Source organism: Pseudophryne corroboree, chromosome 6, assembly GCF_028390025.1.
Source record: "Pseudophryne corroboree isolate aPseCor3 chromosome 6, aPseCor3.hap2, whole genome shotgun sequence".
NCBI lineage: Eukaryota > Metazoa > Chordata > Amphibia > Anura > Myobatrachidae > Pseudophryne > Pseudophryne corroboree.
The window spans coordinates 429,797,827-429,820,827 of NC_086449.1; the positions used below are offsets into that span (position 1 = coordinate 429,797,827).

Consider the following 23,001-nt stretch of genomic DNA (forward strand, 5'->3'; position numbering starts at 1 on the left):
TTTGTGGTTTATATGCGGATATGTGGTTGTGGTAAAAAATACGTGGGCAAAACAAAAAGTTTTAAAACTACGTATTCTAGAGCACTATAGGAATATAAAAAACAATCTTGAAAATCATAGGGGTATATGCAATAGCGGGCGAATCGCGTCATTTAATCCGCCCCTGTATAATTCGCCCGCTATCGCCAGCCGCAGCCCTGTCGCCGGGACCCTGAATTCACCATATGCAATGTAAAACGGATTCGACCCACCCCCAGGCGGATTACGGCCAATCGGCGAGTAGTGGGCGTACTGAATTCGCCTTCCCGCCGAAAGCAGCCCTTTATTAGGGCTTGTTTGCTGCGTGCTCTGCAGCCATTTTGTGAACCTGCAGAGAGGTGTGAGGAGGTGCAGAGCTAGCAATTTGGTTGTTTGCTGTGGATATCGTTTGGACACCCCAGCAGGCTTTATTCCAGGACAGTCAGGAGGATTCCTGTTACCCCGGAGGAGAGCCATTTTAGGAGCTTTTACTACATTTGTAGGTAAGTACCACATGTGTGTCTGGTGTAGCATGTATGTGTTTGTGTAGTGGGGGTTGCCATGAGGTGTACATGGGGTGTTTGTGTATGTGTGCATGTGTGCAGGTATGTGTATAGCCCCTTGCTTGTGTTGCTGCATTTTTAGGGGGAGACTTGTGTTTTGGGGTAGTTTTTCACGGTTTTTTTTTTATTCTTTAATTGACTTTTTTGGGTCTTCTATTAGCATTGGTGTACCTCCTGAGTGTGTTGGGATGCTTTCTGGCCATTTTGGGGTGATTTGGAGCAAGTTTAGTCGACAGCCAGGTCGACATGTGCTGCTGACTGTTTTGCAAACATGTGTTTTCCCGCCTAATTTTGCTGTGGTGTACCTCCTGAGTGTGTTGGGATGCTTTCTGGCCATTTTGGGGTGATTTGGAGCAAGTTTAGTCGACAGCCTGGTCGACCTGTGCTGTCGGCAGTTTGGCAAACATGTGTTTTCCCGCCTAATTTTGCTGTGGTGTACCTCCTGAGTGTGTTGGGATGCTTTCTGGCCATTTTGGGGTGATTTGGAGCAAGTTTAGTCGACAGCCAGGTCGACATGCGCTGCTGACTGTTTTGCAAACATGTGTTTTCCCGCCTAATTTTGCTGTGGTGTACCTCCTGAGTGTGTTGGGATGCTTTCTGGCCATTTTGGGGTGATTTGGAGCAAGTTTAGTCGACAGCCTGGTCGACCTGTGCTGTCGGCAGTTTGGCAAACATGTGTTTTCCCGCCTAATTTTGCTGTGGTGTGCCTCCTGATTGTGCTGGGATGCTTTCTGGCCATTTTGGGGTGATTTGGAGCAAGTTTGGTCGACAGCCTGGTCGACATTTTGTGAGGGGCAGCCATTTTGTGAGGGGCAGCCATTTATACATGTATGTATTTTTATTTTATAACAGAGATGTCAAAGGACAAGCAGACCCGATCCGCCCCTTCCCCCACCCCCTCGGATCTATCCCTACATAGCAATGAGGAGTGGGAGCCAACCCAGGAGGCGGATACGACCGACCAGGCATCTAGTGACCAGCCGCGGTCATCAAGGGCCCATGAGAAGTCCAAGAAAAAGCCTAGTAGAAAGGTACTTAACCACACCTGCAGACACAAATAGCATCAAACTTTACCCACTGTAGTTTGCGCAATGCCATGCACACCTACTGTAATAGGTGCGCAATGCCAGGGATACTGACACTCACAGGTACATACCGATCCTATTAAAATTTTTTTTATTTTTTTTTAATCCCTAAAGGCAAGAAGCCAGCCAGAGGAGCAGTCGGAGGAGGAAGCCTCTGGTGAAGATGCAGGACAGAAAAAGCCACGTGGACCCAGATACACTGAGGCGGAAAACTGTACCCTAGTGGATTGCGTCGACAGGTCCTACGACGTTTTGTATGGACTAAGGGCACAGACCACAGCAGCTAAGGTAAAGCGGAACATCTGGGAATCCATCGCCAGTCAAGTCACTGCAATATCTGGAAACCGCCGGAGCACCAGAAATTGCTTGAAGCGGTACAGTGATTGCCGCAGACAGACCAAGAAGAAGATGGGGATTCAGCGCCGACATGAGACAGCTACGGGAGGTGGCCCGGCTCTCAATCTGAAGTGGCTACCCTGGGAGAATGTTATTAGAAGGCGCATGAACCCTGCCATGGTCGAAGGAGTTCGCGGAGGTGTGGACTACAGCCGTCCTGCTGGCTTTCCCCAGGAGGAAGAACCGCCCAGAAAACGGAGGAAGGCGGGAGACCAGCCGTCCAAAAGGAGGTCTGATGGTAAGAATACATTCACATGAGCTGTACTTCCCTTTAAAATTTTTGTATGTGCTAATGTGCTTTTTTTTTTTTTCAGACAGACCTGCCCAGAGGACATCACCTGCGCACAGGACATCGCCAGCGCACGGACCGTCACCTGTGCAGCAGGCATCGGCAGCAGCGCGCGGACCATCAACTGCGCCGCAAGCATCGCGAGCACACAGATCGTCACCTGTGCGCCACAGTTCGTCATTGCGCAGTTGGTCACCTGTGCACCAGACGACGTCAGCGCACAGACTATCACCTGTGCGCCAGACACCGTCGGCGACCACACCACAAGATGGGCGCCAAACTACAGCTCCTGCGCGCAGGCCATCACCAGATCGTCGTCTCTCCAGGAGCTCTGGGACTGTGACTGAAGAGCCTCAAGACACAACCCTTGTGGACCCATCACCCGATCTGTTTGAGTCTACAGGGTTAACAGACGAAACTTTTCTTGGGTTTGAGGACAGCCGTGCAGACGTATCCAGCCAGACCCTTGAAAAGTCTTCCGAAACGAGGACAAGTGGAGCTCCTGGAGCAGCGGCATCACAGGATGGAGAAGGTTTGTATTTTTGTTGTGGGGGGGGGGGTCAGCAGTTGTGTAAAGTTTATTAACTTTCCCAAACAAATTATTTTGCAAACAGTGGTGCCACGAACCAGCAGCGGACTAGCTTCGGGGATTGGTTCCTACTTCAGGCCGGATCTCCTCCTACGGGAGTCGTCAGAGGATGACGAGGTGGAAGTGCAGGAGGCTCCAGTTGCTACATCCCTGCGTGAGTAAATTGAATTGTGAGCCTTTTAAAAAATGTATGATGAATGTGTATAATATTGTCTAATTTTCTTTTCAGCTGCCCAAATCCAAGTGGTGGCAGACATCCAGGAAGGGCAGAATCCCTCAACTGTTCAGAGGGTTCACACCCTGGCATCAGAGATTGGGACCCGCCAGGATACGTACACAAATGTCGTGGGAAGCAGACTGGACAACATTGAGAGGACAATGGAGAAAATGTCAAACAGTCTGCTTGAACTGCAGAAGACTCTTTCCGACAGCACGGCCACAATACTACAGATCATAATTCAAGATCATAGGGAGAATATGAACGTACTTAACATTCTGTCCGAATCCATGGTCAAGCTCGTGGAAAACAGCTCATGTCTGGCAGAAAGCAATAAAAACATGTCGGAGAGTCATCGACACTCCTCTTCCAGCCAACAGGTCATCGCAACCACACTGCAGATGATCTATGAAAAGCTCCCAGGACCAGTTGATCAACACGCTGGTGATCCACCATATCCGCCGTCGCAAGCCACAAGGACGCATCATACCCTTCCTCAAGTCCCATCCCAGTACAGACAGTCACAGATGTACCAGGGATATACAGGGATGTACCCCACCCCCCAGATGCCTCCACCACCGGCCGCACAATCTTCAGCCGCATGGGCACAGAGGGCCAGTCAACATACTATCCAGCCTCCCAGGACATCCACGCCCTATCAGGGGGAAGAAGATAATCCGGACAGACTTCCACCATAAACCCGGTCGTATTGTTTTATTTACTTTTAAATGTTTTTCATGTATCCCTTTCTTCCCCTCCCATTAGTTTGTTGTTTTTCTTACTATTGTTTTTTCTTTGTTGGCCTTCCCCACCCGTGACCGGGTACTACCAAGGAGCTTTGTGTAGGCATACATGCGCGGGCATGTATGCGGGCGCGTGTGGTAACGGATGAAAGCTCCTTGTGTATGATGGGCCAAAGAGCTATTCTGATACCACTTTTTTCTTCCAAAAATCCTTTTTGTAATGGTGTACAGTAGGCTTTCATTGTGTGAATTTACTATTCACTAGTCTGTGTTTTTGACTTATTCATAGGATTGGTGGGGAAAAATGAAGTGGACGGCATAAGTTCGTGTTGTGCGTACCAAGGTGAGTAGAACCATGTTTCATTCAAGAAACTTTGAACCGCATGCCTTTGTAGAACAACACCGTCCAGCAATGGGTCATGCTGGGCTGTGTTGTTCCACAAATGTTAGCGTGTCAAAGTGCTGACCACTGACGCCACTCTTTCACTTTGAACCGCATGCCTTTGTAGAACACCGTCCAGCAATGGGTCATGCTGGGCTGTGTTGTTCCACAAATGTTAGCGTGTCAAAGTGCTGACCACTGACGCCACTCTTTCACTTTGAACCGCATGCCTTTGTAGAACAACACCGTCCAGCAATGGGTCATGCTGGGCTGTGTTGTTCCACAAATTTTCATTGAAAAGAAATGAACATGAATTTAGTGTGTCTTTACTTTAATATACTTTTTTCTTTTCCCCACAGATATCTATATACACAAGAAAAGAATGTAAAGAAGAACAAACTACTTTTTTGTTTTAAATAACTTTCAAACTTTATTAAAAAATAAAATTTTTCTTCAATAAACTTTTAAAAATAGAAGTTTCCTGTGGTTTTTATTAAAATTTGTAATGCAATTTAATTGTACGTAAGTAGATTGCCCAGGGAACATCAGGTGAAATGTCGCGTCTCCTCACATCCACGCCACTTGGGAAGATACACCGCAGGACCTGTGGAAGAGAACAGTTTGAGCTTCCAGATATGGGTGATAGGGTCACCCTGGGACTGGGAAAAAGAGGTACATACAACAGTCCACACAACACAAGCGGGTTACAGCGGCCCAAATGCAACCCTCCATCACTTGCATCACTACACATCCAAACATTCCCTGATCCAGCATTGGTGTATCAGGAGGGAATGTTTGGATGTGCAGTCTTGCAAATGCCGGAGTGCTGCACTTTGGACATGCCGGGGTGATTTTGGACAAAGGGAGTTCTGGGCAATCCATCTCACCTGAGGGGGTTGTCTGCTACATGGCGGAGGGTCAGGTCCACATCACCAGTAGGTCGCCCATGGTAGAGTTGGATAAAAGGGTCAAATATTTGCGGTAACCCAACAACAGGATAAAACAGGGGGGGAACGAACTGTATAAACACGGCCTGGGGATATACATCAACAGGATGTAAAACTCTGTAATAGATAAATGAAGAGGTTTTTTAAAAAAAATTCCAATGGCAGTTTACACGATAATACAAATGTTGTCAGTATACTCACAGGCAACTGCAAAAAAATTTTGGATCAATGTCCGCCGGGAATCCTCTCCTTCGCCCATACCCACCGGTAGAGCAGAAGACCGGTTCCCGCGTAAGAAAGCAATACGACGAAGAGTCACCGGCAAACGGTTTGCGACACATATGTTGTGTAAAATACAACATGCATTTACCATGCCGCAAACCTTCGACGGTGAGTACAAAAGAGCACCGCCGGAAGTGTCTAAACATCGAAACCGGCTTTTAAGTACACCGAAGGCACGTTCAATTATTTGCCTCGATGCAATGTGTGTCTCTTGGTAACGTTTTTCTGCTCTACCAACAGGATTAGACAATGGGGTCAACAGCCACGGTTTGTTTGGATAACCCGCATCGCCTATAGAAAATATAAAAAAAATGTTAGGTACTTGTAAAAAATAATTAAAAAAATAATAATAAAATAATAAAAAAATGAAAATACATACCTAACAGCCAGCCACCAGGCATGTTTCCTGTTTCGAACTTGTCAAACAGCGATGACTGGCTTAGGATGAAGGAGTCGTGAGATGATCCAGGTAATCCCACAAAAATGTTCAAAAATCTCATGTTTACATCACAGACCGCCTGCACGTTCAGGGAATGGAACTGTTTTCGGTTCCGAAAACATTCCTCTGAATTCCGTGGCGGTCTGATCTGCACGTGGGTACAGTCAATCGCGCCCAGCACATTGGGAAATTTGTATTTGTTGAAAAAGCCTAATTTGATCTCACGACATTCGCTGTCCGTCTCTGGAAATGTGATGTACTGGATCGTCAATTTGCGGAAAGCCCTAATGACTTGGGTTATACAGCGCGACAGTGTCGACTGTGAAAAACCGCATGTTTGAGACAGTGTAGGCTGGAATGTGCCTGACGCCAAAAAATGTAACGTCCCCAGCAGTTTCTGAAAACCGCTGATTGCACGATTTGACCGTGCCCGAGGTTCCAAGTCGGCCTCCAACAAAGCGTACAGCGAATATATGTCGCGAGTCGATAAGCGATAATTTTGTATCACCTCGAACTCGCAGAGATCCTCCAGTTCACGCCTAGTGCGATACTGGCGTGGACGTGGAAATGAAACCCGCAATACTGGCTCACCCAATGCAGACATTTGCTGACCTGGATCCTGATGTTCATCAGCACTTTCTTCCTCCATCATGCTTGCAGCCAGCATGAACATCACAATCTGGTCAGAAAAAGGCTCCATCATTGTAGTCAGTACAAAAATAGGAATGTGTTTTAAAACGCAGGGATTTTCCTAAAAAAACGATTCCACAGAGCTGACTGTAATGGCTCCTCTCCCTGTAGTCTCAAACCTGGGAGTGAGGAGATAGGAGGGGCTTTGCAGAAGTGTATCCTGGGTAAAACTGTGGAATCATGGGTAAATTTCCCTCAGGAGATTGAAGAAAAAAATATTCCTTTAAAAAATCAATTAAATAATACTTGTGAAGCAAAAAAAGACAAACCAAGTAGATAATCCTTTCAAATATAAATAGATATGCTACTATCAATCCTCAAATATCCCAAAAAATGATGTTCTAAAAATTTTTTTTTAGATCCCGCCAGTCAACTGAGGCGGACTGAAATAGGCGAATTTGCGGTCGAAAAGCACTGCAGGCGAATTTCCAAACTTGAATTGAATATGCTTGGGGCGAATTGCAGCATCTGTACCATTGCAGAAAAGTCGAATGCGGAAAAAGTCGAATTGACAAAAGTCGAATTTTGAATGTCCGTTTTTTTGCGAAAAAGTACTGTACTGCATAGGCGAATTGATTTTTTGAGGCGAAAACGTTCCGGAATTCGACTATTTCTGAAATTCGACCCCTATTGCATATACCCCATAGTGTCCCCAGACACTTTAAAACGTGTCAGAAAAGCAACCCAAGTAAAATGAAATTCATAGGGTTAGAAAATGTGAAATTGGATAAACGAGGAGGAGATCGGCTTAAATTGCTGGCCAGAAGAGAGACCTTTTGGATAATGACCCTCAAAACATTATATCCAGCAGGCTTAAATGAGGGTTTCGAAATCACCCCATTTTTGAGCTGAAAATATGGGGTGAGGGTTTTTTCCTTCTCTAAATAAATTTTTCAGTTTAAAAGACCAACACCTTTGCAGAAAGGTTTACAGCTTATTGGAACTAGTGGGTCAATTTAATGTAACGACCCACAGGTGGTTTTAACAGGTTTAAAGGTTTAATGTTCTTGTCTTATTTCATTTATTTTTACTGTATTAGAATAACTATGGCTGGTATTAAATTTATTGTATGTGCATAGATGTATATTTAAGTAATAGCAAAATTGTTTCACATTTATGCTGATTTCATCTTAATTTGGTAATAATGCCATTATTTTGATTGGATGAGTGTTACTATTTATTGGAAGGTTGTGCTACGCCGGGCCAACCCTCTGACGAAGTCCATCGTGACGAAACGCCTAGGGTTGTGGCCTGGCGTGAAGGAGCAGACGGCGGTGGTGAGCCTGCTGATCGATACTGCTTGTGGTATATCCACTAAATATCTGTTATTATACGTTTATACCTACGGTGGTTGAGACCGCCGCATCTGGTACGCCACTTTTAAACCGAGTGTGTGTAAAGAAATGAAAAATCTTTGCTCGAAACTGGTTTATGCACTATGAAGCGCCCTTTCTTATTCATATTTTAGAAAATATATATATATATATATATATATATATATACACACACACATATATATATGTATATATATATATATATATATATGACAAGAATTACTCTCCCACTGCGCTATTTCAAATAAAACACTAAAATTAATTAATTATATGGCTGCCTGTATCCTCTAAGTTCCCTGTTAGGAGGAACTAAATGTGGAAATATGAAACGAAATAGAGGAGATGGCGCCAAGGGAGTTATATCAACGCCCTACCTAAAAACGGACCCTTACAGTACTCTCCGGATAAATTACATCAGATAACAAATACTAACATAAAAATTTATTAAAACAACATATAAACCCGACACAAATGTTCATAAGTATACAGAGTTGATACATTTACATTTGTCGCACAATTTGAACAATCAGTTTGTAGTGATGAGGAAAAAGCGTAGATATATCACTACGATTTCCTCCTTCTCCTTATTGTAGATTCGGAGGTAACATCAGATAATAGATAGATAAATAACCCAACGCGTTTCGTCTTGTTCCAAGACTTCATCAGGGGTAAAATCTCTTCATTTCAGAACATATTGTCAGCACATAAAAGGTCATTCAAAGATGTATGAACAACGTTTTAATATTTCAATGGGACTTGATTGATACAGCGGGGACCATACCTCATATATCATCAGCTTGAGTCTGACATTCAGATATTCGAATATGGGGAAGATTCATATGTGTATAGAATCTAACTGGTTCGCAAGCATAAGGAACCTCGTCGGTCAGCAGCTTGAACCTGACACTCAGAGACTCAGGAGTGAAGGCAATTCAAATGGGAATAATGTCTAACCAATTTAGAACACGTGGTAGACCCTCCAGTGGTGCAGTGCTGACAGCACTGCACCACTGGAGGGTCTACCACGTGTTCTAAATTGGTTAGACATTATTCCCATTTGAATTGCCTTCACTCCTGAGTCTCTGAGTGTCAGGTTCAAGCTGCTGACCGACGAGGTTCCTTATGCTTGCGAACCAGTTAGATTCTATACACATATGAATCTTCCCCATATTCGAATATCTGAATGTCAGACTCAAGCTGATGATATATGAGGTATGGTCCCCGCTGTATCAATCAAGTCCCATTGAAATATTAAAACGTTGTTCATACATCTTTGAATGACCTTTTATGTGCTGACAATATGTTCTGAAATGAAGAGATTTTACCCCTGATGAAGTCTTGGAACAAGACGAAACGCGTTGGGTTATTTATCTATCTATTATCTGATGTTACCTCCGAATCTACAATAAGGAGAAGGAGGAAATTGTAGTGATATATCTACGCTTTTTCCTCATCACTACAAACTGATTGTTCAAATTGTGCGACAAATGTAAATGTATCAACTCTGTATACTTATGAACATTTGTGTCGGGTTTATATGTTGTTTTAATAAATTTTTATGTTAGTATTTGTTATCTGATGTAATTTATCCGGAGAGTACTGTAAGGGTCCGTTTTTAGGTAGGGCGTTGATATAACTCCCTTGGCGCCATCTCCTCTATTTCGTTATATATATATATATATATATATATATATATATAATTTTTTTTTTCCTTTCTTTTTTTTCCTCAAGGTATAGAACTCTGTTAGCACTGTTATACAATCCAAGATCACTTGAAGAAATATGAAAGATATACTTACAACAGAAATGTTTAGACTTCCCATGCGTGATTCAGTACCGGCGGCACAGCTAAAAGGTGGTGATTTGCAGCCTTCCTTAGTATATTTTGGATCTGTCAAATATTTAATATCGCTCAGTGCTTTAGCCCACGCACAGGAACTCACAAGCCACATAAAGGCAAAAAGAATTGTGATGATAAAGTCCTAGAACAGAAAAGCATAAATGTCCATTTTTTTTTAAATTAATATATTTCTAAAAATATATACACAGTATATACGTGTGTATAAATATATTTTTATGCATTTATTTTCAGCTTATTGCAAGGATGAGGAGCCTTAAAACCTCTTTCACTGACATGTATTGGAAATAACATCATGAAGATATTAACAAAAGGCTAAGGGGAATATTTATCAAATTTCAAAGACAGAAAGTGGAGAGATCAGCTTCTACCTCTCATTTTACAGGCTCTGGGGCAGATGTACAAATGTATTAAGACTGGAGAAGTGATAAAGCAGGGATATGTACAAGGTGATAACACACCAGCCAGTCAGCTCCCGTCATTTTTCAAATCTGTAATGATTGGCTTGTGTATTATCCCCTTGCTCTTATCACTGCTTTATCCCATTTTAAAAATGACAGTTAGGAGCTGATTGGTTGGTGTTGTTTCTCTCCATGCCCTAATACCTCCCATAGGGGGAGTGTACTAAGCAATGATAAAAGTGGACAAGTGAGCCAGTGGAGAAGTTGCCCATGGCAACCAATGAGCTGCTCTGTATACATTTATAGTATGCAAATTATAAATGTTACGTTAATGCCGACTGGTTGCCATGGGCAACTTCTCCACTTTTATCACTGCTTAGTACATCTCCCCATAAGAGTCAGAACTTTTGGAAGGTTTATCAAGCCTCATTAGATATTCGGATATATAGAATCACACACATACACACGTGACTAATTTTAGCTGAATGACTCGGTATTTCTCTACTTACCGCTGAAAACAGTCAATCCATGAAGCAAAGAGAAGAACGTTGATAATTAGTTTTCTTCTAATTGTATCAATGTTAAAAGGAAAACAGACTATAAAAAAAAAATTAAAAAAAGCCTCCATGCAGAGATACCACAATTCATGCTTGTAAAAACATACAAAAAAAAAATGACCAACAAATCTGTATGACATTGTCATGTTCAAGTTCTAGCTGCGGCCACAACAAATAATATATATGTGACTTGGGTGCTACTGTTGGTGGATATCTATAAAAAATGTTATGCTGTCATTACTAACGAGCTCATATAAAAGGTAAACCTACCTAATGGTGCCTGGCACACAGAAAAACAAACAACTGTACATAATGGATTCCTCACGTCCCAAAAGTAGTTGGAGAAACTGTCACAGGAACTTTTTTCTCTCTTTTACTACAACCATCACACATACACCAATATCCATGCAGGGTTATATCATAGTAACAATAGGAGTAAACCTTAACGTTACACAGCTTGGGACTGAATCAGACTCTTTTCGCAGATGCATATAGTAAGTTTTAGCATACAGAACATGCACTGAAGAGAATTTACATATGTCTGCATATCTCCCCGAGTTAGATGGCTCTTTGTTGGCTTGCTTTGTGTGAAATTGGTGTTTTGGAGAGGCGACAATGTAACTACCAAAACTGTTCTGTCTGGTGGGAGTGTCATGCTATTCTGAGTCAGGTACAGAAAAGGGAAACCTGTTTCTGAAGTATCACTTTCACCTAACATGGGAGTGCTGCAAGTGTCTATATTAATTATGACGATTGCGGCTGTGGACAGGATAAACAGTGTGCTGCGCAGATCCTTGTATTAGCACTACGTAAACTCGCATTAGCATAAAGTAGTAAATCTGGCTGCCGCAGCATCACACAGACACTGCCACTCTGCATCCAAATTAGAATCAGCCCATTTGTCTTGATTCTCTTCTGTGCAGTGCCCACCAGGTTATTGCGCATGGTTGGAAACGGTTGGCGTCTCAATAGCCAGCAAGAAACATTTATCTTTGATTGGCTAAGCAATTCGAATTTAATATAATTTGTTGCCCAACGGAAAGTATGGAATTTCAACAAATCATAAGTGGAGTGTTTTCTGCATGTGCCATCAGTAGAGAGAAGTGAAGACCAGGCCAAAACTAATTGTGAATCAGTCAGTTTAGCAAAGATGAACATTTCCAGGGATAAAAAGTTTTTTCTTTTCTCATACGTCTTAGAGGATGCTGGGGTCCACTTCAGTACCATGGGGTATAGACTGTTCCGCAGGAGCCATGGGCATTTTAAGACTTTTCAAAGGGTGTGAACTGGCTCCTCCCTCTATGCCCCTCCTCCAGACCTCAGTTTTAGAAATGTGCCCAGGCAGAGTGGATGCACTCTGAGGAGCTCTACTGAGTTTCTCTGAAAAGACTTATGTTAGATTTTTTATTTTCAGGGAGGACTGCTGGCAACAGTCTCCCTGCTTCGTGGGACTGAGGGGGCAGAAGTAGGAACCAACTTCCTAAAGAGTTTCATGGCTCTGCTTCTGGTTGACAGGACACCATTAGCTCCTGAAGGGTACTGAACGCTAGCTGTGCCTAGATGCTCACTCCCACACACCCCCCTTGCAGAGCCAGAAGACAGGTGAGTGTTAGAAGAGAGATCTTCAATCAAGGTGACTGCTAAAGGTACCGCGCGGCTGACGGGAGTGCAGCGCGTCATGTTGCCCACACATACACAGGCACCTCATAAATGCTGAGGAGAAATGCGCCATTACGGGGGTGAAGCTTCCTCCTCAGTCAGCCAGCACACTGCTCAGCGCCATTTTCTCTCTCTCCTCAGACTGCAGAGACAACGCTGGTCCTCCTCCACTACTGAATACATGTATCAGGGTGCAAAACAGGGAGAGGGGGGGGTGTCACAGTGAAATTGGTGCTTTACATTGTGTATTAACATTATAAAAAAGCGCTAAATGTCAGTGGGCATTTTGTGTTTCACAGGCATTGTGTTACTGGCGCTGGGTTTGTGAACTGGCTGCTCCTATCTGTGTCCTTCTGACAGATTTTACTGTGGGTCTGTCCCCTATAAGTCCCCGAGTGTCTGTGGTGTGTTTGTGCACGTGTGTGACATGTCTGAGGCAGGGAGATCTTCCCCTGAGTATGCCATTTTAGGGACAGAGTTGTAATGTGGTGGCGCTGCCGGCACACCACGAGCCTGAATGGGTGAGAGAAATACGTGATAGTGTGAATCATATCAGTAGGCGATTAGATAAGTCTTAGTCTCATGCAGAAAGCTGGAGAAAATCAGTGGAAGATGTGATTTTTCAGGGTTCTGCTTTCTCATCCGCAGGCAACCCCTCTGGGTCACACAAGAGACAGTTTACAAACATGTTACATACCGATACCGACACGGACTGATTCCTGTGTCGACGATAGTGATTCCAGGGGGACAGATCCCAAATTGACAAAAAGCGTACAATATATGATTGTTGCTATAAAGGAGGCCTTAGAAGTTACAGAAGCCTCTACTGTACCTCAGGAGAAGGCTCATTTCTAGAAGGAAAAGAAATGTAAGGTAACTTTCCCTCCTTCCCACGAGCTCAATACTCTTTTTGAGGGAGTTTGGGTGAATCCTGAAAAGAAATTTCATATTCCCAAAAAGGATTCAGATTGCTTATCCTTTTCCTTTAGAGGACAGGAAAAGATGGGAGTCACCCCCGGTGTTAGACAGTGCACTGTCAAGGTTAACAAAAAAGGTGATTCTCCCTGCACCTGGGACGGCTTCACTAAAGGAGCCGGCAGACCGCAAAATGGAGACCACATTAAAATCTATTTATGTGGCCAATGGTACGCTGCTCAGACACACCATTGTTTGCACGGGGGTGAGTCGTGCTATTAAAATATGGTCTGATAACTTGTCATCGGAAATTGAAATTACTGATAGAGGCGAGTTACTCCTAACGTTAGGTAACATCAAAGACGCTGCCGCATACATGCTGGAAGCTATGAAGGATATTGGACTCTTCGGTTTAAACAGTTGCTACTATGGCAGTATCAGCTCGGAGGGCGTTGTGGATTCGTCAGTGGAATGCTGATGCAGATTCCAAAAGAAATATGGAGGCTCTACCGTATAAAGGTGAGACCTTATTTGGTGATGGGCTGGATGCGTTAGTCTCAGCGGCTACCGCAGGTAAGTCGACATTCTTGCCTTATTCTCCTGCACCGGCGAAAAAGACACATCACTCTCACATTGCAGTCCTTTCGGCCCAACAAATACAAAAAGGCCAAAGGTTCCCCCTTCTTTGCATACTACTGCCAAATCTGCAGCATGACGCTGGTGCTCCCTTGCGGGAGTCTGCTCGGGTGGGAGCACGTCTGAAACTTTTCAGTCAAATTTGGATTCCATCTGGCCTGGACCCATGGGTCTTATAGTGTCCCAGGGGTACAGACTGGAGTTTCAAAACGTCCCCCATGCTGATTTTTCAAATCGGCCTTGCCAGCTTCTCTTCCAGAAAGAGAGGCAGTAACAACGGCAATTCAAAAACTATGTCAGGATCAGGTCACAACGAGGAGAAGGTTTTTATTCAAGCCTCTTCGTAGTTCCGAAGCCAGACGGCTCACTCAGACCGATTTTAAACCTGAAAAATCTGAATCTCTTCCTGAAAAGGTTCAAGTTCAAGATGGAATCCCTGAGGGCAGCAATTTCCAGTCTGGAGGAAGGGGACTTCATGGTGTCAGTAGACATCAAGGATGCTTACTTGCATGTTCCCATTTATCCTCCTCACCAAGCTTATCTGAGATTCGCAGTACAGGATTGCCATTACCAGTTCCAGACGTTGCCGTTCGGTCTCTCCACGGCACAGAGGGTATTCACCAAGGTGATGGCAGGATGATGGTCCTCCGTCAAAAAGGAGTCAATATAATTCCTTATCTGGACGATCTCCTGATAAAACCGAGATCCAGGGATCAGTTGGTGCGGATCATCACACTCTCCCTGTCAATACCCCAACAACACGGGGGTATATTTACAAAGATTCGCGTTTTGGCCGTTTTGAAGGGTGTTTGAACTCGAATGGTATCGGGTGCATTTTACTGCAACTTTTTGAATCCTGATACGATCATTCACTAAGCTGCCGAGATTTGCACAATCGTTTTTTCCCAATGTCGATGTGATTCGTAATATCAGGCAGTGTTTTACGGGAGTGATGAGTAAAACACTGCCTGACAAAACACAAGGAATCCCGGACGGATCTGTGAGATCCGTGCAGGGCTTCATTGTGTACCTTAAAAAGTTGATTAAAGTCTTAAAAAATCTGGAAAAAATTGCGTGGGGTCCCCCTTCCTAAGCACAACCAGTCTCGGGCTCTTTGAGCCGGTCCTGGTTGAAAATAATATGGGGGAAAAAAATGACATGGGTTCCCCCATATTTAATCAACCAGCACCGGGCTCTGCGCCTGGTCCTGGTTCCAAAAATACGGGGGACAAAAAGCGTAGGGGTCCCCCGTATTTTTGAAACCAGCACCGGGCTCCTCTAGCCAGGTACATAACGCCACAGCCGGGGGACACTTTTATACTGGTCCCTGCGGCCCTGGCATTACATACCCAACTAGTCACCCATGGCCGGGGTACCCTGGAGGAGGGGGAACCCCTTAAATCAAGGGGTCCCCCCTCCAACCACCCAAGGGCCAGGGGTGAAGCCCGAGGCTGCCCCCCCATCCAAGGGCGGCGGAAGGGGGGTTGATAGCCTTTTGAAAAAATGTGAATATTGTTTTTAGTAGCAGTACTACAAGTCCCAGCAAGCCTCCCCCGCAAGCTGGTACTTGGAGAACCACAAGTACCAGCATGCGGTTGAAAACTGGGCCCGCTGGTACCTGTAGTACTACTACTAAAAAAATTCCCCCAAAAAAACAGGACACACACACACACACACCGTGAAAGTATACATTTATTACCTATGTTCACACGAGGCTCGATCCTCTTCTCCATGTAGAATCCTTGGGGTACCTGTGAAAAAAATTATACTCACATAATCCAGTGTAGAATCAGACCTTTGTATAATCCACGTACTTGGCAAAATAATAAAACGGAAACCCGACCACGCACTGAATGGGGTCCCATGTTTACACATGGGACCCCTTTCCCCGACTGCCAGGACCCCCCCTGACTCCTGTCAAAGAGGGTCCCTTCAGCCAATCAGGGAGCGCCACGTCATGGCACTCTCCTGATTGGCTGTGTGCTCCTGTAGTGTCTGTGAGGCAGCACACGGCAGAGATACAATGTAGCGCCTATGCGCTCCATTGTATCCAATGGTGGGAACTTTGCAGTCAGCGGCTGACCGAAAGTAACCTCACCGCTGACCGCAAAGTTCCCACCACTGGCTACAATGGAGAGCCCCCCATCCGCCGCCCTTGGATCGGACAGCCTCGGGCTTCACCCCTGGCCCTTGGGTGGCTGGAGGGGGAGGGGGGGGGGAACCCTTGATTTAAGGGGTTCACACTCCTCCAGGGTACTCCGGCCAGGGGTGACTAGTTGGGTATGTAATGCCAGGGCCGCAGGGACCAGTATAAAAGTGTCCCCCGGCTGTGGCATTATGTACCTGGCTAGTGGAGCCCGGTGCTGGTTTCAAAAATACGGGGGACCCCTACGCTTTTTGTCCCCCGTATTTTTGGAACCAGGACCAGGCGCAGAGCCCGGTGCTGGTTGATTAAATATGGGGGAACCCCTGTCATTTTCCCCCCCATATTTTTTCAACCAGGACCAGCTCAAAGAGCCCAAGGCTGGTTGTGCTTAGGAGGAGGGACCCCACGCAATTTTTTTTTCCAGTTTTTACACTAAACAGACCCTTTCCCATAGATAACCATGCACAGATCTCACTGATCCGACTGGAAAAAGCAGGTCTATTTTTTTTGCTGCTTTTTTTAACGAATCGAAAAAAAACAGACCCGCACTTGAGCACTCAGAGACTAACACCCAAATACGAATTAATAGTGAATGCCCGTATTGTATGAAATAACAGCCGTGTTTGACCGATGGTCTATTCATTCGTATTTCGGAACTTAGCAAATCAAACCATTACGAATAGTCCAAACACTGCTGCTTAGTGAATTCCCGGATTGGGACTTAGAAAAAAAAATAAGAATTTACTTACCGATAATTCTATTTCTCGTAGTCCGTAGTGGATGCTGGGAACTCCGTAAGGACCATGGGGAATAGCGGCTCCGCAGGAGACTGGGCACATCTAAAGAAAGCTTTAGGATCACCTGGTGTGCACTGGCTCCTCCCCCTATGACCCTCCTCCAAGCCTCAGTTAGGATACTGTGCCCGGACGAGCGTACACAATAAGGAAGGATTTTGAATCCCGGGTAAGACTCATACCAGCCACACCAATCACACTGTACAACTTGTGATCTGAACCCAGTTAACAGCATGATAATAGAGAAGCCTCTCGAAAAGATGGCTCACTACAACAATAACCCGAATTTTTTGGTAACAATAATTATGTACCAGTATTGCAGACAATCCGCACTTGGGATGGGCGCCCAGCATCCACTACGGACTACGAGAAATAGAATTATCGGTAAGTAAATTCTTATTTTCTCTGACGTCCTAGTGGATGCAGGGAACTCCGTAAGGACCATGGGGATTATACCAAAGCTCCCAAACGGGCGGGAGAGTGCGGATGACTCTGCAGCACCGAATGAGAGAACTCCAGGTCCTCCTCAGCCAGGGTATCAAATTTGTAGAATTTTACAAACGTATTTGCTCCTGACCAAGTAACTGCTCGGCAAAGTTGTAAAGCCGAGACCCCTCGGGCAGCTGCCCAAGATGAGCCCATCTTCCTTGTGGAGTGGGGATTTTAAGATTTTTGGCTGTGGCAGGCCTGCCACAGAATGTGCAAGCTGAATTGTACTACAAATCCAACGAGCAATTCGTCTGCTTAGAAGCAGGAGCACCCAGTTTGTTGGGTGCATACAGGATAAACAGCGAGTCAGATTTTCTGACTCCAGCCGTCCTGGAAACATATATTTTCAGGGCCCTGACCACGTCAAGCAACTTGGAACCCTCCAAGTCCTTAGTAGCCGCAGGTACCACAATAGGTTGGTTCATGTGAAATGCAGAAACCACCTTAGGTAGAAATTGAGGACAAGTCCTCAATTCTGCCCTGTCAGAATGAAATATTAAGTAAGGGCTTTTATATGATAAAGCCGCCAATTCTGACACACGCCTGGCTGAAGCCAGGGCTAACTCGTCACTTCCATGTGAGATATTTTAAGTCCACAGTGGTGAGTGGTTCAAACCAATGTGACTTTTAGGAAACTCAACACAACATGAGATCCCAAGGTGCCACTGGAGGCACAAAAGGAGTCTGTATATGCAGTACCCCTTTTACAAATGTCTGAACTTCAGGCACTGAAGCCAGTTCTTTTTGGAAGAAAATCGACAGGGCCGAAATTTGAACCTCAATGGACCCTAATTTTAGGCCCATAGACAGTCCTGTTTGCAGGAAATGGAGGAAACGACCCAGTTGAAATTCCTCTGTAGGGGCCTTCTTGGCCTCACCCCACGCAACATATTTTCGCCAAATGCGGTGATAATGTTTTGCGGTTACGTCCTTCCTGGCCTTGACCAGGGTAGGGATGACTTCATCTGGAATGCCTTTTTCCTTCAGGATCCGGCGTTCAACCGCAATGCCGTCAAATGCAGCCGCGGTAAGTCTTGGAACAGACAAGGCCCCTGCTGGAGCAGGTCCTTTCTTAGAGGTAGAGGCCACGGTTCGTCCGTGAGCATCTCTTGAAGTTCCGGATACCAAGCCCTTCTTGGCCAATCCGGAACCACGAGTATAGTTCTTACTCCTCTCCTTCTTATGATTCTCAGTACTTTTGGTATGAGAGGCAGAGGAGGGAACACATACACTGACTGGTACACCCACGGTGTTACCAGAGCGTCCACCGCTATTGCCTGAGGGTCCCTTGACCTGGCGCAATATCTGTCTAGTTTTTTGTTTAGACGGGACGCCATTATGTCCACCTTTGGTTTTTCCCAACGGTTTACAATCAGGTGGAAGACTTCTGGGTGAAGTCCCCACTCTCCCGGGTGAAGGACGTGTCTGCTGAGGAAGTCTGCTTCCCAGTTGTCCACTCCCGGAATGAACACTGCTGACAGTGCTATCACATGATTTTCCGCCCAGCGAAAATCCTTGCAGCTTCTGCCATTGCCCTCCTGCTTCTCGTGCCGCCCTGTTTGTTTACGTGGGCGACTGACGTGATGTTGTCCGATTGGATCAATACCGCCTGACCCTGAAGCAGGGGTTTCGCTTGACTTAGGGCATTATAAATGGCCCTTAGTTCTAGAATGTTTATATGAAGAGATGTCTCCAGGCTTGACCATAAGCCCTGGAAATTCCTTCCCTGTGTGACTGCTCCCCAGCCTCGCAGGCTGGCATCCGTGGCCACCAGGACCCAGTCCCGAATGCCGAATCTGCGGCCCTCTAGAAGATGAGCACTCTGCAACCACCACAGGAGGGATACCCTTGTCCCTGGTGACAGGGTTATCCGCTGAAGCATCTGAAGATGCGACCCGGACCATTTGTCCAGTAGGTTCCACTGTGCGTGGAATCTGCCGAATGGGATTGCTTCGTAGGAAGCCACCATTTTTACCCAGAACCCTTGTGCATTGATGCACTGAAACTTGGTTCGGTTTTAGGAGGTTCCTGACTAGCTCGGATAACTCCCTGGCTTTCTCCTCCGGGAGAAACACCTTCTTTCTGGACTGTGTCCAGGATCATCCTTAGGAACAGAAGACAAGTCGTCGGAATCAGCTGCGATTTTGGAATATTGAGAATCCAATCGTGCTGCCGCAACACTACCTGATATAGTGCTACACCGATCTCCAACTGTTCCCTGGATCTTACCCTTATCAGGGAATCGTCCAAGTAAAGGATAACTAAAATTCCCTTCCTTCGAAGGAATATCATCATTACGGTCATTACTTCAGTAAAGACCCGGGGTGCCGTGGACCATCCCTACGGCAGCGTCCGAACTGATACAGTTCTGTACCATAACCTGAAATACCCTTGGTGAGAAGGGTAAATTTTGACATGAAGGTAAGGATCCTTGATGTCCTGAGACATCATGTAGTCCCCTTCTTCCAGGTTTGCAATCACTGCTCTGAGTGACTCAATTTTGAATTTGAACCTCTGTATGCAAGTGTTCAAAGATTTTAGATTTTAAAATCGGTCTCACCGAGCCGTCTGGCTTCGGTACCACAATAGTGTGGAATAATACCCCGTTCCCTGTTGCAGGAGGGGTACCTTGATTATCACCTGCTGGGAATACAGCTTGTGAATGGCTTCCAAAACTGCCTCCCTGTCAGGGGGAGACGTCGGTAAAACAGACTTTTGGAAACGGCGAGGGGAATACGTCTCGAATTCCAATTTGTACCCCTGAAATATTATCTGAAGGATCCAGGGGTCTACTTGCGAGTGAGCCCACTGCGCACTGAAATTCATTGAGAACGGGACCCCCCCGTGCCTGAACTTGTAAAGCCCTAGCGTCATACTGAGGGCTTGTCAGAGGCGGAAAAGGGTTTCTGTTCCTTGGAACTGGCTGATCTCTGCAGCCATTTTCCTCTTCCTCTGTCACGAGCAGAAAAGAGGAACCTTTTTGTCCGCTTGCCAAGCAGGACTGCGCCTGATAATACGGCGTCTTATTTTTGAGAGGCGACCTGGGGTACATCCCCTCTTTTAAGGCAATACTTCCAAATGCCGTTTGGAATCCGCATCACCTGACCACTTTACTGGAATAATTGGACAACGCACTTATACTTGATGCCAGGCGGCAAATATTCCGCTGTGCATCATGCATCTATAGAAATGCATCTTTTAATTGCTCTATAGGCAATAATATATTGTCCTTATCTAAGATATCATATTTCCAGTCAGGGAATCCGACCACGTCAACCCAGCACTGCACATCCAGGCTGACGCGATTGTTGGTCGCAGTATAACACCAGTATGTGTGTAAATACATTTTAGGATACGCTCCTGCTTTCTATCAGCAGGATCCTTAAGGGCGGCCATCTCAAGAGAGGGTAGAGCCCTTGTTCTTACAAGCGTGTGAGCGCCTTATCCCCCCTAGGGGGTGTCTCCCAACGCACCCTAACCTCTGGCGGGAAAAGGTATACTGCCAATAACTTTTTAGAAATTATCAATTGTTATCGGGGGGAAACCCACGCATCATCACACACCTCATTTTATTTCTCAGATTCAGGAAAACTACAGGAAGTTTTTCCTCACCAAACATAATACCCCTTTTTTTTGGTGGTATTCATCTTATCAGAAAAGTGTAAACTTTTTCCATTGCCTCAATCATGCAATGTGTGGCCCTATTGGAAATCACGGTTGTCTCTTCACCGTCGACACAGGAGTCAGTACTCGTGTCGGCGTCTGTATCTGAGGTAACGGGCGCTTTAGGGCCCCTGTATGAGACGTCTGGACAGGCACAAGCTGAGTAGCCGGCTGTCTCATGTCAACCACTGTCTTTTATACAAAGCTGACACTGTCACGCAATTTCAACAGTACATCCACTCAGGTGTCGACCCCCTAGGGGGTGACAACACTATTACAGACACTCTACTCCGTCTCCTCATCATTTTTCTCCTCATACATGTCGACACCAACGTACCGACACACAGCACACACACAGGGAATGCTCTGATAGAGGACAGGACCCCACTAGCCCTTTGGGGAGACAGAGGGAGAGTTTGCCAGCACACACCAGAGCGCTATATATATACAGGGATAACCTTATATAAGTGTTTTTCCCTTTATAGCTGCTGTATTGTTATATACTGCGCCTAATTTGTGCCCCCCTCTCTTTTTTTAACCCCTTTCTGTAGTGTAGTGACTGCAGGGGAGAGCCAGGGAGCTTCCCTCCAACTGAGCTGTGAGGGAAAATGGCGCCAGTGTGCTGAGGAGATAGGCTCCGCCCCTTTCTCGGCGTCCTTATCATCCTTTTACTGTATGTTTTGGCAGGGGTTAAATGCATCCATATAGCCCAGGAGTTATATGTGATGCATTTATTTTAGCCATATAAGGTTTTTATATCGATTTATTGCGTCTCAGGGCGCTGCCCCCCCCAGCGCCCTGCACCCTCAGTGACCGGAGTGTGAAGTGTGCTGAGAGCAATGGCGCACAGCTGCGGTGCTGTGCGCTACCTTATCTGAAGACAGGATCGTCTTCTGCCGCCGATTTTTCCGGACCTCTTCGCTCTTCTGGCTCTGTAAGGGGGACGGCGGCGCGGCTCCGGTGACCCATCCAGGCTGAACCTGTGATCGTCCCTCTGGAGCTAATGTCCAGTAGCCTAAGAAGCCCAATCCACTCTGCACGCAGGTGAGTTCGCTTCTTCTCCCCTTAGTCCCTCGATGCAGTGAGCCTGTTGCCAGCAGGTCTCACTGAAAATAATAAAACTAAACTAAAACTTTCACAGAGAGCTCAGGAGAGCCCCTAGTGTGCACCCTTCTCGTCGGGCATAGAAATCTAACTGAGGCTTGGAGGAGGGTCATAGGGGGAGGAGCCAGTGCACACCAGGTGATCCTAAAGCTTTCTTTAGATGTGCCCAGTCTCCTGCGGAGCCGCTATTCCCCATGGTCCTTACGGAGTTCCCAGCATCCACTAGGACGTCAGAGAAACAAAAAAAACACAAAATCAGACAAACTCGAATTCTTAGTAAATATTGGCCACGGTTGGATCATGAATTTTCCAAAGTCGCAACAACAAGATTGTCCTTTTTAGGGATGATTCTGGACACAGAAGTACAGAGAGTATTTCTTCCAGTGGAAAAGGCTCTGGAAATCCAGAAAATGGTCATACAAATATTGAAACCAACAAGCGTGTCGATCCATCAATGCATTCGGTTGTTGGGAAAAATGGTAGCGGCCTACGAGGCCATACAGTTTGGCCGATTTCATGCAAGAGTAATCCGGTGGGTCCTGTTGGACAAGTGGTCCAGGTCTCACCTACACATGCACCGGAAGATAATCCTGACCTCCAAGGCCAGGATTTTGCTCCTGTGGTGGCTACACAGTTCTCACCTACTAGAGGGACGCAGGTTCGGGATTCAGGACTGTGTCCTGGCAACCACGGATGCAAGTCTCCGAGGCTGGGGAGCGGTCACACAGGGGGGAAAGCTTCCAAGGAAAATGGTCAAGTCAGGAAGCCTGCCTTCACATAAACGTTCTGGAATGGAGAGCCACTT

At 45.7% G+C, this 23,001-nt stretch overlaps 2 protein-coding genes across 3 annotated transcripts in view; both read right to left on the bottom strand.

Moving 5' to 3' along the window:
- The window catches only part of SYPL1 (synaptophysin like 1), a 166,622-nt gene that overhangs the window by 15,611 nt on the left and 128,010 nt on the right, over positions 1–23,001 (bottom strand). For both annotated transcript variants that reach the window (XM_063927046.1, XM_063927047.1), the window contains one exon: positions 9,774–9,956. In XM_063927046.1, the coding sequence (XP_063783116.1) occupies positions 9,774–9,956 (183 nt within the window). The remainder of the gene's footprint in view (positions 1–9,773; positions 9,957–23,001) is intronic.
- On the bottom strand, positions 5,329–7,173 carry LOC134933899 (putative nuclease HARBI1). The gene is made up of 3 exons (XM_063929457.1): positions 5,891–7,173; positions 5,495–5,802; positions 5,329–5,346 (listed from the first exon to the last, which is right to left on the bottom strand). Exons 1-3 carry the CDS (start codon positions 6,651–6,653, stop codon positions 5,329–5,331), a joined length of 1,089 nt encoding a protein of 362 aa, XP_063785527.1. The 5' UTR covers positions 6,654–7,173.